Here is a 14,601-nt window from a genome sequence, read left to right on the forward strand (position 1 = left end):
CTCTTCTTGGTCCCTTACTAACTTAAGTCATGGTTAAGTTACGACTTAACCACTATTCATGTGCGTCTTTGCGGGGTGTTCCACAGACGCTGCTGGGGGGCGGGGTTTCTTACAGAATCGAGAACCCACGCATAGCATTGTTTCTGAAAATTTCAAAAATTCCAAACAGCAAAACACTTCCGGCCCCAAGGGCCTCAGATAAGGTACTGCGGACCTCTTAGTGCTTCTGGGGTTGTGACCATTAAATAAATTATAGCATAAGAGCATCTAGCAGAGGGTGTGATCACCTAGTAGATGCTCAAAATTTCCCCCTGTCCAGGGAACCGGGAGAGTGTGGACGGCAATTTGTGATACTCCCACCCTGTCCTGGTCCCCTTTTAGGAAGCCAAGCGAGCCCACACTGGCGCCTAGTGGCCACCATGGATCATTGCACCCATTAAATAACTGTCCCTTGGTCTCTGGAGTGCCGTCTTTGTCGGTCACCCTAGCCAGCCCCCTACCGGCTCCTTATGGAAAAGGTGAAGGTAGTGAATTGTGTATTATTGGAGCTGATATGCTGAAACCCAGATTGCCGGATCACACCAGAGTCGCGTGAGTGTATGTGCTAGAAAGAGACCAAAAAGACCCTGATCTGTCCCCTACTTTCAGATCCTCCTACCGTGACCCTGTCCATCGAGCCTCAGACAGTGCAGGAGGGCGAGCGTGTGGTCTTCACGTGCCAGGCCACGGCCAACCCTGAGATCCTGGGCTACAGGTGAAAGGGCTGAGGCCAGGGCTGGGTTTGGGAGCTGTATCGGGGAGGCCTGAGACCAGCAGTGGTGGGCACTGGGGAAGCCATGGTCTTTGGGGCACAGAGTTTCAACTTAGAGCCCACCTCTCTGCTGCATCCCCCCCCCAGATGGGCCAAGGGGGGCTTCTTGATTGAAGATGCCCACGAGAGTCGCTACGAGACAAATGTCGACTACTCCTTCTTCACGGAGCCTGTATCTTGTGAGGTCCACAACAAAGTGGGGAGCACCAATGTCAGCACTTTAGTGAACGTCCACTGTGAGTAGCTGGGGGCACGAGCAGGGCTGGGGGGGAGACCCCAGGAAGCGGGAGGCAGTGGGAGTGTAAACTCGGGAGATGACAGGCCAGGGAAGTGGAGGGAGACCTTCTGAGCTTAGGAACCTAACAATTGCTTCTGTCCACCCCAGTTGCCCCTCGGATTGTAGTGGACCCCAAGCCCACGACCACAGACATTGGCTCTGATGTGACCCTCACATGTGTCTGGGTTGGGAATCCCCCCCTCACCCTTACCTGGACCAAGAAGGACTCAAACATGGTAAGACTGTCCTTGCCTGTCCCGAGTGCTGGGAGGAAGGGCACCGCCTTTGACTACAGCAGGGGCAAGGGGAGGGCTGGGGTTCCTTCTCACAGTGAACCAGGGATAACGCCGGGGTCTTGGGGTGAGAGGACAGTGCTTGCCGTCAGCGCCCACCCCTTCTCACAGGACAGCTGGCCAATTAGAGGCCGGGGGAGGGAGAAGCCAGCGGTCTGTGCGTGGGAAACAGTGAGGAGGGACAAAGAAAGGCCTGAGGTGACGCTTTGGAGTGGCAGAAAGAGCTGGTCAACTGACGGGGCACAGGGAGGTCGGGAAGCAGGGATGACTCGCTGGAGAGGGGCGGGCTGCATTCCACAGCCCTAGAGACCCACGTTAGACAGTTTGGGCCAGAATAATAGGGAGAATTGCAGAGTAAAGTATCTGAGCCGGTTGGCAGTCAAGACACTAGAACACGTCATGAGAAGAGGCTGTGTCCTCTTGGAATCCCTGCAGCCATCACCTGCCCTCTCTGGCCTCCCTTGTCCCCACCCACCCTTGGGACGAGGTGTGTGTAAGTGCCAGCCTGTGTAGAGATCAGGGACAGATCAGCTGGACTTGGGAACCCCATTTCCCTGCTGGGAATTCACTTGTGGCCCTTCCTGCTTTCTTTCCAATGCCTCTGATGCGGGGCTCTCACGGACCTAGGGGTCCCGACCTCCTGGCTCCCCACCCGAGGCTGCTCTCTCTGCCCAGGTCCTGAGTAACAGCAACCAGCTGCTGCTGAAGTCGGTGACCCAGGCAGATGCTGGCACCTACACTTGCCGGGCCATTGTGCCTCGCATCGGAGTGGCCGAGCGGGAGGTGCCGCTCTACGTGAACGGTGAGTGGCCCGAGGGAGGTGGGGTCCGGTGGGCAGGGGCTGCGGGGTTCTGAGCGGCTTTGACTGTGTCTTCTTCCTCGCAGGGCCCCCCATTATCTCCAGTGAAGCGGTGCAGTACGCCGTGCGGGGTGACGGTGGCAAGGTGGAATGCTTCATTGGGAGCACGCCACCTCCAGACCGCATCGTGAGTGCCGGCGGCTCTGCCCTAGCCCAGCCCAGCCTCCTCCTCTCGCCACCCCTGCTTGATGTCTTCAGTGTCCCCACCCCTTGTCTGGGGCCTTTCTGTCCCTCTGTCCCTTTGCCTGCTCAAATCCTCGCCTCCTGTCTCACTTGTGTGATCCTGAGCAAATGACTCGGTGTTTTGGACCTCAGTTTCCTCATCTATAGAACAGAGGCTGTGACTTATAGGCTTGTCGTGAGAATAATCACAGCCACAGGTGTGAAGAGCCTAGAGGAGCACTGGGTGCTCAGGTCACCATCAGCATCAGCATCAGCATCACCGTCAGCATCAGTGCCCTTCCGGATGTCCCCTTGGCCAAGATGCTTGCTCTCTCCTCCCTCATTCCCGCCTGCTCTTTCTCTCCCTTTTCCTCTCTCTTCCTCTTGCCCACCCCTCCCACCCTCCCCATCAATTCCCCTTCTCACCCTGCCCAGCTCTGCTCTCCCTTCTCCTGCCTGCCTCCCACCAGCTCCTTGCCACTCCCCCGTGTCTCCTCTCCCCACACCATGAGCCATTAATTCCTTCCGTGACCATTAGCCGTCAAACCCCTCATCACATTTAATGACCATTTGGCTAACTCCAGGGCTGCCCAGGGACACTTCATTACCATGGCCGCCCAGGCAGCGGGCGGCTGGGCTCCCCGGGGCTTTCCCTGCAGAGCTAGAAGGACTGGTCCCTGGAACGGAGCCAGTTCTCAGCTGCTCCCCTCCTTGGGCTGCGCTCTGCGATAAGGACGTACAGGGGGATGTCCCAGCTGGCAGAGAAGGGATGAGGGGCTAGGGAATGCTGGTCTCCTCCCTGCCTAATACTGGAGCCTGTGCCTAGGTGTCCAGAGCCAGCCAGCCAGGTTTGCGTGGGTCAGTGAAGGTACAGCTAAGGACTGAGCCCCACATCCTTAGACTCTAAGACCGGAAGAAGCTGTGTGCATCGTCCGGTGCTAACCTAGTTCTCTCATTTTACAGATGAAGAAACTGAGACCTAAAGAGGGAAAGAGAGGCCTCACAGGGACTCGGGAGGAAGAAAGAGCTAGGACTGCACTCCAGGGTTCTTGAGTCCCAACCGAAAAGTCTCTGTGCAACAGGCAGTGTCCCAGTTACCCGTGCATTAAGTTAGCTACGTGCATGGTACATGGGGTCACTTTAAAGAGAAAAGATTCGTGGATCTCTCCCCTGGAGATTCACACTGAGGACTAAGCCTCACTGATCTGCTTTTTAGAGACTGTCCCTAGGTCAGGCTCATGTTGGAGTGGAGAGTCAATGCTGAGGCTCTGAGGCAGCCGCTGTGGCTGAAGTTCTGGTACAGGGCTAGAGCAGAGGGCGCATGGGGGTGAGGGTGGCTTCAGAGGGTGGATCAGAGGACAGACACCTGGGCATGTGGGTCTACCGCCTCTTCCTCTCTTACTTCCTCCCGTCCTCCCCTTTCCAGGCCTGGGCGTGGAAGGAGAACTTCCTGGAGGTGGGGACTCTGGAACGCTACACAGTGGAGAGGACCAACTCCGGCAGCGGGGTGCTATCCACACTCACCATCAACAACGTCATGGAGGCTGACTTCCAGACCCACTACAACTGCACCGCCTGGAACAGCTTCGGGCCCGGCACTGCCATCATCCAGCTCGTAGAGCGAGGTGACTGGCCAAGCTGGCTGCCCAACCAGGAGCACGGGCAGCCTGGGGATGTAACACTCCCTTTTCTCTCTGGGCCAGAGCTCAGAGAGACAGAGCTCACCTTCTCCTTCCTTGTCTTTCTCAAACTCTCTCTTTCACCTCCGCACCAGAAGCTGGCCTTGGTGCTCAGTGGGAGAAATTTGCTCACTTTGTGAAGGTTTATTGAGGATCTTCTTGTGCCAGGCTCTGCACAAGCGGCTGTAGGGACAGCCATGAATAAGACACAAGCTGTGCCCACAAGACTCTCAGCTTAGTGGGGGAACTTGCAGCGTAGAAGCATAGGGGTGCAGATGGGACAAACGTGATCTGCTCAAAGACGTAGTAACAGCTACCGACCTCATTGAGCTGTTGTAAGGGTTAACTGAGAGGAATATTTGTAAGATGCCTGGGGTACAGCAGATGCTCAGTAAGTTTGGGTTCCTCCCACCTCTTCCAAATCTCAGTCTGCTGGGACAGGCATGTGCCTTCCTTCACACTTCCAATGGGGCTTTGAGGTCGGGACACTCCCCAGGCTGATAAGGCAGTGATAGCATTGTTTTTTTCTGTTGTTTTGGTTTTTGAGTCCTAGCTGTTGCCAGGGAGAGTGGGAAGCCAGGGAAAAGCCATCCCTTCAAGTTCAGCTGAGGATGCCCTCAGGGGTGAGGTGCGGGATGAGAAGAAAGAAGAGAGTTGTGTGGGGTGCAATGGAGAAGGATCTCAGAAGAGAAGAGCCATAGGCAAGACCTGAATCCAACTAAGACTGTCAAGAAGAGAGAGAAGGCGCAGGCAGGATCCCTGGGCCCCTTCTCAGCTCGAGGAAGCCGAGGGGACCAAGGAAGACTGAGCTCAGGGGAAAAGTGTAGATGGGGCAGGCACCGCTGTGTGGATGGGCACGGCAGCAAGAGGTTGGGACACAGGTGGCAGGTTGGAGACTTCAGAGACAGCTGATGTCAAACAGGGGCCCAGCCCAGGAAGGAGGAACCAAGCTTCATGGGCAGCTTGGCCAAAAGAGACAGACATGCCCAAGCCCAAGCCCAAGCCCAAGCCAGTGCCCAGCTGCAGGGTTGGGGTGTGATCCTGACCCCAACTATTGCCAAACGGAGGCACAGACTCAACCCAGCCACAGTCCAGACCTTCCTCTCCATTACCCACTGGACTTAGATCTCAGAGTCCACCAGCTCAATCAGAACTTAGCTTTAGCAGGACGTGCTAGTGCACCTGTAATCCCAGCACTCAGGAGGCTGAGGCAGGAAGATCATGAGTTTAAGGCCAGCCTGAGCCACTTAGCAAAACCCTGTCTCCAAAATAAATATTTTTAAAAATTTAAATTAAAAAATACCAAAACCTTAGCCTTGTGCACAATCCAGTGTTGCCACTTTAGCCTTTTGCTGAGACTTCAGGCAACACGAAGCTCAGATTCCCAGTGTGACCCCATTCTCACTGCTCTCCTTTCCTTCCCCCGTCGGAAGAGGTGCTACCTGTGGGCATCATTGCTGGGGCCACCATCGGTGCAGGCATCCTGCTCATCTTCTTCTTCATCGCCTTGGTCTTCTTCCTCTACCGTCGCCGCAAAGGCAGTGAGTCTGGGCCCCTCGCAGCTAGAGTACCCTCCTCCCCGCTACCTCAGATGCACAGGGCAGGCAGTGCCTGTGATGGGTGAGGGGTGTCGGCTGAGCTCCTCAGCCCAGTGGGGGTAGCGGTGGAAGCAGCCACGGCAGAGGCCAGCAGAAAGCATCAGGCCCTGCTGCATGTCCCTGTCCCAGGCCGCAAGGATGTAACCCTGAGGAAGCTGGATATCAAGGTGGAGACCGTGAACCGAGAGCCACTCACGATGCATTCTGACCGGGAGGATGATACGGCCAGCGTCTCTACAGCAACCCGAGTCATGAAGGCCATCTACTCGGTGAGGGCGCTGCTTCTCTTGTCCCTGCCCTTTCGCGCTTAGGCCCAACCCCACCCAGCTTCTGAGAACTGCTGCCATTCCCTCCTCCCTCGCTTAGCTCACCCGGGTCCTGCCACAGGCACTGACACATCACACACCCGACACACCCACACGCACACTTACTGCCCTACTCACATTCACTGTGCTCGGCTAATTTCCCTCCAGCAGAGATGTGGGGTGGGGGGTGCTCCTTAACCTTCCTTCACTTCATCTACTCCACTCCATCCGCTGAAACCAGTGATCCCCAACCTTTTTGGCACCAGGAACCAGTTTTGTGGAAGACAGTGTTTCCGGGGTGGGAGGGTTGGGGACGATGTGAAGGTGTGCACAACCTGCATCCCTTCCACGCTCAGTTCACAGTAGGGTTTGTGCTCCTGTGGGAATCTACTGCCTCCACTGTGATCTGACAAGGTGTGGAGCTCGGGCAGCACTGTGTGTGATGCACAGCAGCTACGAACACAGACAAAGCTTTGCTTGCTGCCCCGCTGCAGCCCGGATGCTAACAGGCCGGAGATCCCTGACTTCCCTAGAGTTTCCTGGTCCCAGATAGCAGCAGCAATATACAAAGGCCACACTGAGTATTAGCAAGAAAATGAGTGCTGGAGCCCAGGTCTGCGGGCTCATCCCACTACCTCCCCGAGCTTCCACTGAGAGAGGATATGCAGTCTGCCCTTGACCTCAGACCCTTCCCTTAGCAGTGGCTTCTGGGAATGGGGACAGGGTTGAGAGGGGGATAAGAGCAGAGACCCTGTCTCCTCACACCCACTCCTGCTGCTCTGCAGTCCTTTAAGGATGATGTGGATCTGAAGCAGGACTTGCGCTGTGACACCATTGACACCCGGGAGGAATACGAGATGAAGGTTGGAAGAGGGGCTGATGGGTGGAGGGCTGAGGATGGACAGATGGATGGGAAGGGAGTTGTAAGAGGAGGGGGAGTGGTGCTGGATGTGGCCAGAGATAACTAGAGGGAGATCCCCAGGAGGATGGCGGGACCTGATCCCCCCAAGAGGAGGCTCTCAGCTCCATCCTCCTCTCTCGCTGCCCGCCAGGACCCTACTAATGGCTACTACAATGTGCGTGCCCACGAAGACCGCCCATCCTCCAGGGCAGTGCTGTATGCTGACTACCGAGCCCCTGGCCCTGCCCGCTTCGATGGTCGCCCCTCATCCCGTCTGTCCCACTCCAGTGGCTACGCTCAGCTCAACACTTACAGCCGGGCCCCTGCCTCTGACTACGGCCCTGAGCCCGCACCCCCTGGCCCAGCTGCCCCAGCCGGCACCGACACCACCAGCCAGCTGTCCTATGAGAACTATGAGAAGTTCAACTCCCATCCCTTTCCTGGGGCAGCTGGGTACCCCACCTATCGACTGGGCTACCCCCAGGCTCCCCCCTCAGGCCTGGAGCGGACCCCATATGAGGCGTACGACCCCATTGGCAAGTACGCCACAGCCACACGGTTCTCCTACACCTCCCAGCACTCGGACTACGGCCAGCGGTTCCAGCAGCGCATGCAGACTCATGTGTAGGGGCCAGAGACTGCTGGGGTCTCTGCGGGGCAGAGGAGAAGGCTTTCACAGCTGTTCCCTGATATTCAGGGGCATTGCTCCTTGCTCCCTTCCCTGACCAGCCTTCCTCCTCTGGCCACGACAGGTGTGGAGCAGGTCTCCCAGAAACACCCCATCCCGAGGATGGTGCTTTGTGCATGCCCCAGCTTCCCGGGCCTGCCCTTCCCTCTTCTTCGGGAGGCGGTGTCTCTTCCGACCTGTGCTCTTGCCTGACCCCAGCATGGGAACAGGGAAAATGAAGGTTGGGGAGAGCAGAGGGGGCACTTTTTAGCATTCCCTTTCTACCCCACCCCTCTGGTCTCCCGGAAGTGGGCAGAGGAGCATGCAGGGGTGGGCAGGCTTTGGCACAGACAGGTAGAAAGCAGGACAGCTCAGCCAGTCCCTTCCTCTGTTGTCTGCATTCACACTCTGAGTGCATCATTCCTTCTGCAGAAGACTGCAGAAGAAGGGACCTTGGATTTGGTTTAACTCTTGTCTACAGAACTGCCCTGGTACTAAGTTCAGCTGGGGTCAAAATGCTAGTCACTCTGGTACCACTGTGGACATCTGTCTGTCCAGAGGGATCCAGAAATCACCAGTAACACTGCCCTCTTTGCTCCTCTAAGCTGGGCCAGCCAAATAAGCCAGGGTTGTGGTGGTGTAGGACCATGCCCTGAGGGACCCTCAGACCACTGTGTGCTGCGTGGCAGCTCCCAGAACCAACACTAGAGGGAGCCACTCAAGCACCCTTCTCTCCCTAATATACCCTACTTCCTGGCTTTAATTCTTGAGCCAACTGAGGGAGTGGTAGTTGGGGCAGATAGGCTGTTTTCTTAAAGGCAACAAAAACAATGAAAACCTCACTTGGAAAGAAAAGCTGTAGGGGTTCCCCTACCCAAGTACAAGTCCCAGTGGAAAAGAAAGGGGCCACTTGTTCTTCTCCACCAGGTTCCTGTCATCCTCCATGACCCTTGTGTCTAAGCACTTTGAATCCGTTGTATACATTCAGGTGGTGAGACCTGTGGCGCGGGCAGGTGGGCTCCATGGGGGTGGGAGGTGCTGCTGTCTTACCTTAGGCTCACTGGCTCGTCAGAGCCCACCTTCCAGAAGGCCTGGGCCTGTCTCTCCAGACAGGTTTTGGTTTAAGTGTCTTTTTCTTTTTGGACCAATCATATTTCTTCCACTTCCAGTGCCTTCAGTGTCAAGCTTTGGATGACCGTCCCTGTGGGCGGTCGCATGGGGAGCGAGTACTTGTGAGCTTCAGACAGGCTGCCAAGTGTTACAGTGTTGAAGGAGAGACAGGGCAGAGGGCTGGGAATGTCCCTGACAGAGAAGGTGGCTGGAAGGGCACTGCGGGCATTCCACGCCTGTGCTTCCTTGTCCCACACCCATGTGCACATGCGCCATACACATTCCAGCCGTCACTTCCCAGCCGCCACCTTCTGACCAAAGAGAGCAGGCACTCCAAAGAGAACCTGTGCCCCTACCCTGGCCTCACCTTCCCCAAGAAGCCACTTCTGGAGTTGGCTCTTCACCTCCTCATGGCTGCCAGTCCAAGGGGAGGGGGCCTCCAGTGCAATTCCCAGAATGCTCGTTGCCCTTTCTTGGTGGTCACCATTCATTAGTCATGCTCGCTTTAATGAGTTACATGCTCATCAGCCACGGGCCATCACCACCCTTACAGATGGGTCTGTGGAGTGACATTTCTTAGCCATCCCCTGGCTAGTAAGGACCAGACAATACCCAGGAAGCACACAGCTCCACCTCCAGCCTGGCAGGCAGCCATCCCCTCCCCTCCATCATCAGTGGGACAGTGCCCGCAGTGGGCCCCACCTGGGCCTTTACACTGCTCCGGCTGTATTCAATCCCTGGGGAATCATACATCCCTGCAGAGTCCTTGCAGTAGAGCTCAGCGACAAGGTCTGTTAGAGAATACAGGTTCCTGTGCACATATTCTCAAGCCAACTTTTATTCCTCATGGACTCCAGAAGCCATGGGTAATCCAAGTACTTTCAATATGGTGGCTTTTTAAACAAATATCCGACAGAACACTCGTTTTTGTGTGTTGGGTCTGGCCAGATTCTCTTACTTTCCTCTGGTTAGTTGAAGTAGTTGGTCTCTTCTGTTGAAAGGATGGAGAGGAGGCACCAGCATCAGTAGGAAACTCAGCTAGTACCTAGCACCGTGGGAGAATCCCTGAGAAGTCTGATAGAGAGCTGCCACTCTGTTCTCTGTTCCTCTTCACTTGCCCTGGGGCCTTCTGGGTATCTACACCAAGCAAGGCCCAGGGAAATAGCAGCAACCAGGCTAGACTCTGCCCTCTGCAAATTACACACTGCACAGTCAGAAGCGGAGGTGGGACCTGTCTGTGTGGTGAGTTCAAGGTGCCCTTGATCACAGCTCTGCTGTCAGGCTGGTGTCCTCCAGCACAGTGGTACCCCGGTACTTGGTGACCTGATCACCTCTGGCAGTGCTTTCTTAGTGGAAAAAAAATGAGGCTAAGGGTCTGTTCTGAAGCTGCTATTTACTGAGTGACCTGGGCCTAACCTCTGTGTTCACTGCCTCTAATTTTCTGACCTGCAACTTAAGGGGAAAGGCTTGCACAATCCTAGAACTATTGTTTTTAATGTGTTCATTTGAGGAGGTGTGGTAGAGGGCTGCCCTTCTCTGCCGAGGAGTCTGGAACAGTCAGTAAGAAGGGTGTGGGCTGGGAGCTGAGAGGTTCTCTTCCATGGGAAGAAGCTTTCTCTACAGGATCCACTGTCCTATCAGAAGTGTTGTGAGTTCGTTTCCACCAGCAGCCCCTTTATTACAAACAGCTGCTTTCAACCTGGGTGTCTGTGCTGCTCCTCGCTCAGTTCTGATAGGTTTGCAAAGATGTCTGTGCCAGAGCAGGGCACCTGCTACGGGGGAAGTGGAAGTAACCACCGGCTCCTCATTTGGGGACCTCAGAACCTTCCCCTGACCAAGGAACAACACCCCGCTCAGCCTGCAAGGCGAAGCCAGTGATCCAAAGAATCTTGAGTCGGAAGCGAGGGAGCACATTGGATGTGCAGCTGGTGGAGGGCTAGAAGGATACAGTGGTTCTGACGCAAGCTCTGGATCTTCAAGGGATTCATGTGAGTGGGTGAGCCGTGACCTCTCTGCTTGTGGAGGGGCCTCCTACACCCTAAGTTCTAGGTCCCTCAAAAATCCAACCAGAGCCAGGTGTGGTGGTGCACTCCTGTAATCCCAGCACACGGGAGGCTGAGGCAGGAGGATCCTTGCAAGTTCAAGACCAGCCTGGGCTGCAGAGTGAGCTCAAGACCAGCCTGAACTGCATAGCGAGACCCTGTCTCAAAGACAAAAAAAAAAAAAAAAAATTCAACCAGAGTATGCATGAGACAAAACCCATCCTAACTGAGAAAGGAGAGTGGCCAGGAAAGGGAACAGTGCTAACCCTTCACGAATGTTTGGCATAGAATGAAAAGGCTAGTTACCCTGCCTGGTCTCTCGGCAGTATGTTGTCTCCTAGTCTTGGCAGTTGGTACCTCCAGATGGAGCACACTGCAGCAGAGCTTGTTGCCCGCATGCCATGTTGCTAACCTGCGGGTGCTCTACCAAGGGAACACAAGACATGAGCTCCTTAGAAGGGAATCAGATGGGCTGTCTGTACACTTGACCCGTACACACAGCAGGGTCAGGCCGTGGGGATTTGAAAAAGCACACATGAAAACCAAGACCCAGGGGCTGGGGATGCAGCTCAGCGGCACAGTGCCTGCCTGGCAAGCGTAAGGTTGTGAGTTTGGTTCCCGGTACCGGGAACCCCCTCCTCCCCCAAAAAAGAAAACCAAGACCCACTGGCTTAGTCCCTGCCTCATTCTGCAGTGTGGGCAGTTCTGTCCCTTCTGGGGAACTCTAGGACCCACACAAGGCTCTGAAATCCTGGTTGTTACCCTGTTAGTGCTGTGTTATCTGAGCCATTGCACTGCCCCGTGCCTCTGCAGGCCACTCTGCAAGTTGGGGAATCACCGGAAAGAATTAGTGAAGCTCCTGACCTTGGTGAGCCCAGTGAAGAGGTGACACTGACGTGCACAAACTGAGTGTCGTTTATTTTTGTGAGGAACCTATACAATTAGCATCTGAATGTCCCTCCCCACCCCACCCACACATCCCCTTGCCCTCTGAAGGTGTTGCTCCTCTCCTGGAGGCCAGGCTGTTTCTGAGTAGCACTGGCTTGCCTTTGGCAGCTTCGTTCTGACACTGCACCTCTGGGCTAATGGAGAGGACTGAGACATGTAGCTTGGGAGATGGAAAGCAAAATCTTGTTTTCTTGTATCACTGTGAGGGAGCTCCAGGCCCGGTCCCTGGAGAAATAATTGCTGCGCAGAAATCACAGGCCATATTGGGCAGTTTGGGTACAAGCCTGCCCTTTATAATAATAGCTCCATATGCATAGAGCTCGTTCCTACCAATCTGCTGTCCGCCATCCCTGGCTCTTGACTGGCCCTGCCCACTGGCCTTTGTAAGGCAGTGGGCCAGGGCTCTTCTCTTGGTTTCTGGAGCTCTTCAGACACAGCCCTTGGGAACATCTGGACCCTGGGGGAGATGGTAATCAAACTGCCAGCACAATCAAACTCTTGGCACGGTCTCTTCAGCAATAGTGACCCAAAAGATGTTGCTGCCTCTGTTTTCACCAAGAAGAAGCCCAGGGCTCCCTGCAGTCGTGTTTTCTACCCCAGCCCTTCTTGGGAATGTTTCTGGCTCCAGTTGAATTTTTTCCACCCAAATCCCAATGATAAATGGATCCATGATGATAATTAAAAGAAGAGGAAAAAAAATATTATTTTTGTTAGGACAAACCATCGTAGATTTTTAGCAATGTGTATCTGTGTGTCCCTCACACCTTTTCCTATTCTGCCTTTTTTTTTCTTTTTTTTTTTTAAATATTATGTACTATATTTTTAGTCTCAAACACACTATATATTATATATATTTAATTTTTTTATATATATAAATATAAATGTTTTAAAAAGTGCCATGTTCTGTGTTATTTAATTCACGAGCAGCTGGTTACCTCAAGGGCTGCCAGGTTTGAGGTGAAATGGTCCAGGTTTGCAGCAAAGACAGGTTTGGGATTGAGACCGCAGGAACTGTATTTGTGTCACCTCCAGGTTGTGTAGCAAACACATTTTATTCACCAGTCTGTGACTGTTGCAGAACCCAGAAGCCAATTACAGCCATTCGGGGACAAACAGCTCTGTGCTTTTGGAGCGCAGCTTCCACACGTTCTGTGCCAAATCTGATTATGAGGATGAGAAAGGGGGAGGCTTTGAATCTGGGATCCAGATCCCAAAGGATTGGCATCACTGGGGGTGCAGGCTGGGGGCTAGGTTGGTTTTGCTCCGGGTGGGGGAGGGGGAAGCGAAGTGACCAGGTCTCCAACCGTTTGAGCTTGTAGTGAAAGGGAGTAAGGGAGCGGGACAGCTCGGCAGAGTTGATTGGGTTTGCTGGATTTCACCCTGCTTATTTCATGAGCCTGTTTGAGGATACCTGGGATTGTTTTCCGATAATGGCTGTGAAAATTATAAATCAGAGAAATGCAAGGACATACTGTTTTCCTCATCCCGTTAACAGCAAAACTTAAGAGAGTTCACAGGAGCCTTTTCCTATATATAGTTCACAGAACAGCCAGAGACAGACATAGGGTGGGAGAAATAAAAAAAAAGAGAGCTCATTGAAACCATTTCCAAGAAGACTGGCAGTTTCATCTCAGGAGTTGCGGCCAAGAGACAGTACAGGTGCAGGGCGCTTGAGTCCAGAGGCATGAGGCCAGGACCCAGGGCTTGCAGGCCCCAAGGTGAGGGCAACCTGGATGGGAATGAGAGGCCCAGTGGAGGCTGAAGCTACAGGGCGCAGCATCAGTGCTGCTCTGGCCAAGGTCACCACTGATAGGATAGAGACGTAAGTAGAATAGGGTGAGGGGGGGCATGTTTTGCAAACATGGAAGCCCAGGTGAATTACTAGGCTGAGTGGTGCTGGTTGGAATGCTTTCTGTGCTGGTGTGTGTCTGCTTGTGTCCTGCCACCTGTGCTGTATTTCCACTTGAGGTACATTTCACTCAACTGTCCAAGATCATGTTCAGGTTACAGTGGCCATCGACCCTGTTGTTTATCTCTGCATCCCCAGAGTCTAGCACAGGTCCAGCAGGTGCTCTGGGGAAAGTCTGGGTGTACATAGGGAATCACCTGGGCTTAAGCTTACTTTCTTCTTGGCCACAGAAAGGCTATAGGAACCTGTTCCAGTCTACTAGGCTTTGTCCCATGCCAGGACCTCAGCCATCCTTTCAGTTACTTCTACCCTGAGGACAATGGCGTTGTGTCTTCATCACCAAAGCACTGGGAAGCTTTAAAAACCACTCCTTCTTTGTAAGGTCTTCTGCCCCACACGCAGCAGGAGCTCTCGGCCTGGTTCAGATGCTCCTGTCTGCCCTTTCACACCAAAGTATGAAGGCCAAAGTCCTCTGGGATCTGATGCAAGACCACTCTTCCAAAGAATCGAGTCATTCAGCGGTACCTTTCAAATACCCCCAGTTCAATCCAATCAAATGCAGTGAACCCTCCTTAGAAGTATGGCCTCGATTTTCCTGCCTCTGTGCTCTTTTCCTTGCTTGTACATTCTCATTTACAATTTTTGCTTATCTTTCAGACCCAGGTGTCTTCCACGAAAGCTGGCCTGATTCTTTACCCACCTTTCCTTCCTTCTAGGGAGTCTCATGCTGGCCTCATCTCATCCCTATCTTCTGCTCTGTGTGTCACATCAGCACTTGCCTTGTAGGAGAAGCATGCTTGAAAGCAGAGACCCTGCATCACTCACTGCAGGTCCCTGTCACCCAGCACAGTTCCCGGCATAGAGTTGCTCAGTGTGCTGGAGGAGTGCACGGATGGAGGGAAGGCAAGAGGGAATGGAGTCATCTAACACTACAGTCCAGGAGATTTAACCTAGAGGAAGGAATCCACACAGTAGTAAAGCATGGTGGTGCAAAGTGTGTATTCAGGTTACAGCCAAGCTGATGGGCACGGCCAGTGCAT

The 14,601-nt window shown here is 54.0% G+C and overlaps 1 protein-coding gene across 3 annotated transcripts in view; it reads left to right on the plus strand.

The window, feature by feature from the left end:
• The window catches only part of Kirrel (kin of IRRE like (Drosophila)), a 99,310-nt gene extending 88,506 nt beyond the window's left edge, over nt 1-10,804 (plus strand). For 2 of the 3 annotated variants that reach the window (XM_013522482.1, XM_005400135.2), the window contains exons 6-15: nt 649-754; nt 899-1,047; nt 1,197-1,324; nt 2,009-2,183; nt 2,267-2,367; nt 3,829-4,027; nt 5,515-5,622; nt 5,809-5,948; nt 6,770-6,847; nt 7,037-10,804. In XM_013522482.1, the coding sequence (XP_013377936.1) occupies nt 649-754; nt 899-1,047; nt 1,197-1,324; nt 2,009-2,183; nt 2,267-2,367; nt 3,829-4,027; nt 5,515-5,622; nt 5,809-5,948; nt 6,770-6,847; nt 7,037-7,513 (1,661 nt within the window). In that variant the 3' untranslated portion in view covers nt 7,514-10,804. The remainder of the gene's footprint in view (nt 1-648; nt 755-898; nt 1,048-1,196; nt 1,325-2,008; nt 2,184-2,266; nt 2,368-3,828; nt 4,028-5,514; nt 5,623-5,808; nt 5,949-6,769; nt 6,848-7,036) is intronic. The other variant, XM_013522483.1, reaches the window with a different exon arrangement.
• Nucleotides 10,805-14,601: the final 3,797 nt, after the last annotated feature.

The sequence above is a fragment of the Chinchilla lanigera genome, unplaced genomic scaffold, assembly GCF_000276665.1.
Source record: "Chinchilla lanigera isolate Chin_1 unplaced genomic scaffold, ChiLan1.0 scaffold00067, whole genome shotgun sequence".
Classification (NCBI taxonomy): domain Eukaryota; kingdom Metazoa; phylum Chordata; class Mammalia; order Rodentia; family Chinchillidae; genus Chinchilla; species Chinchilla lanigera.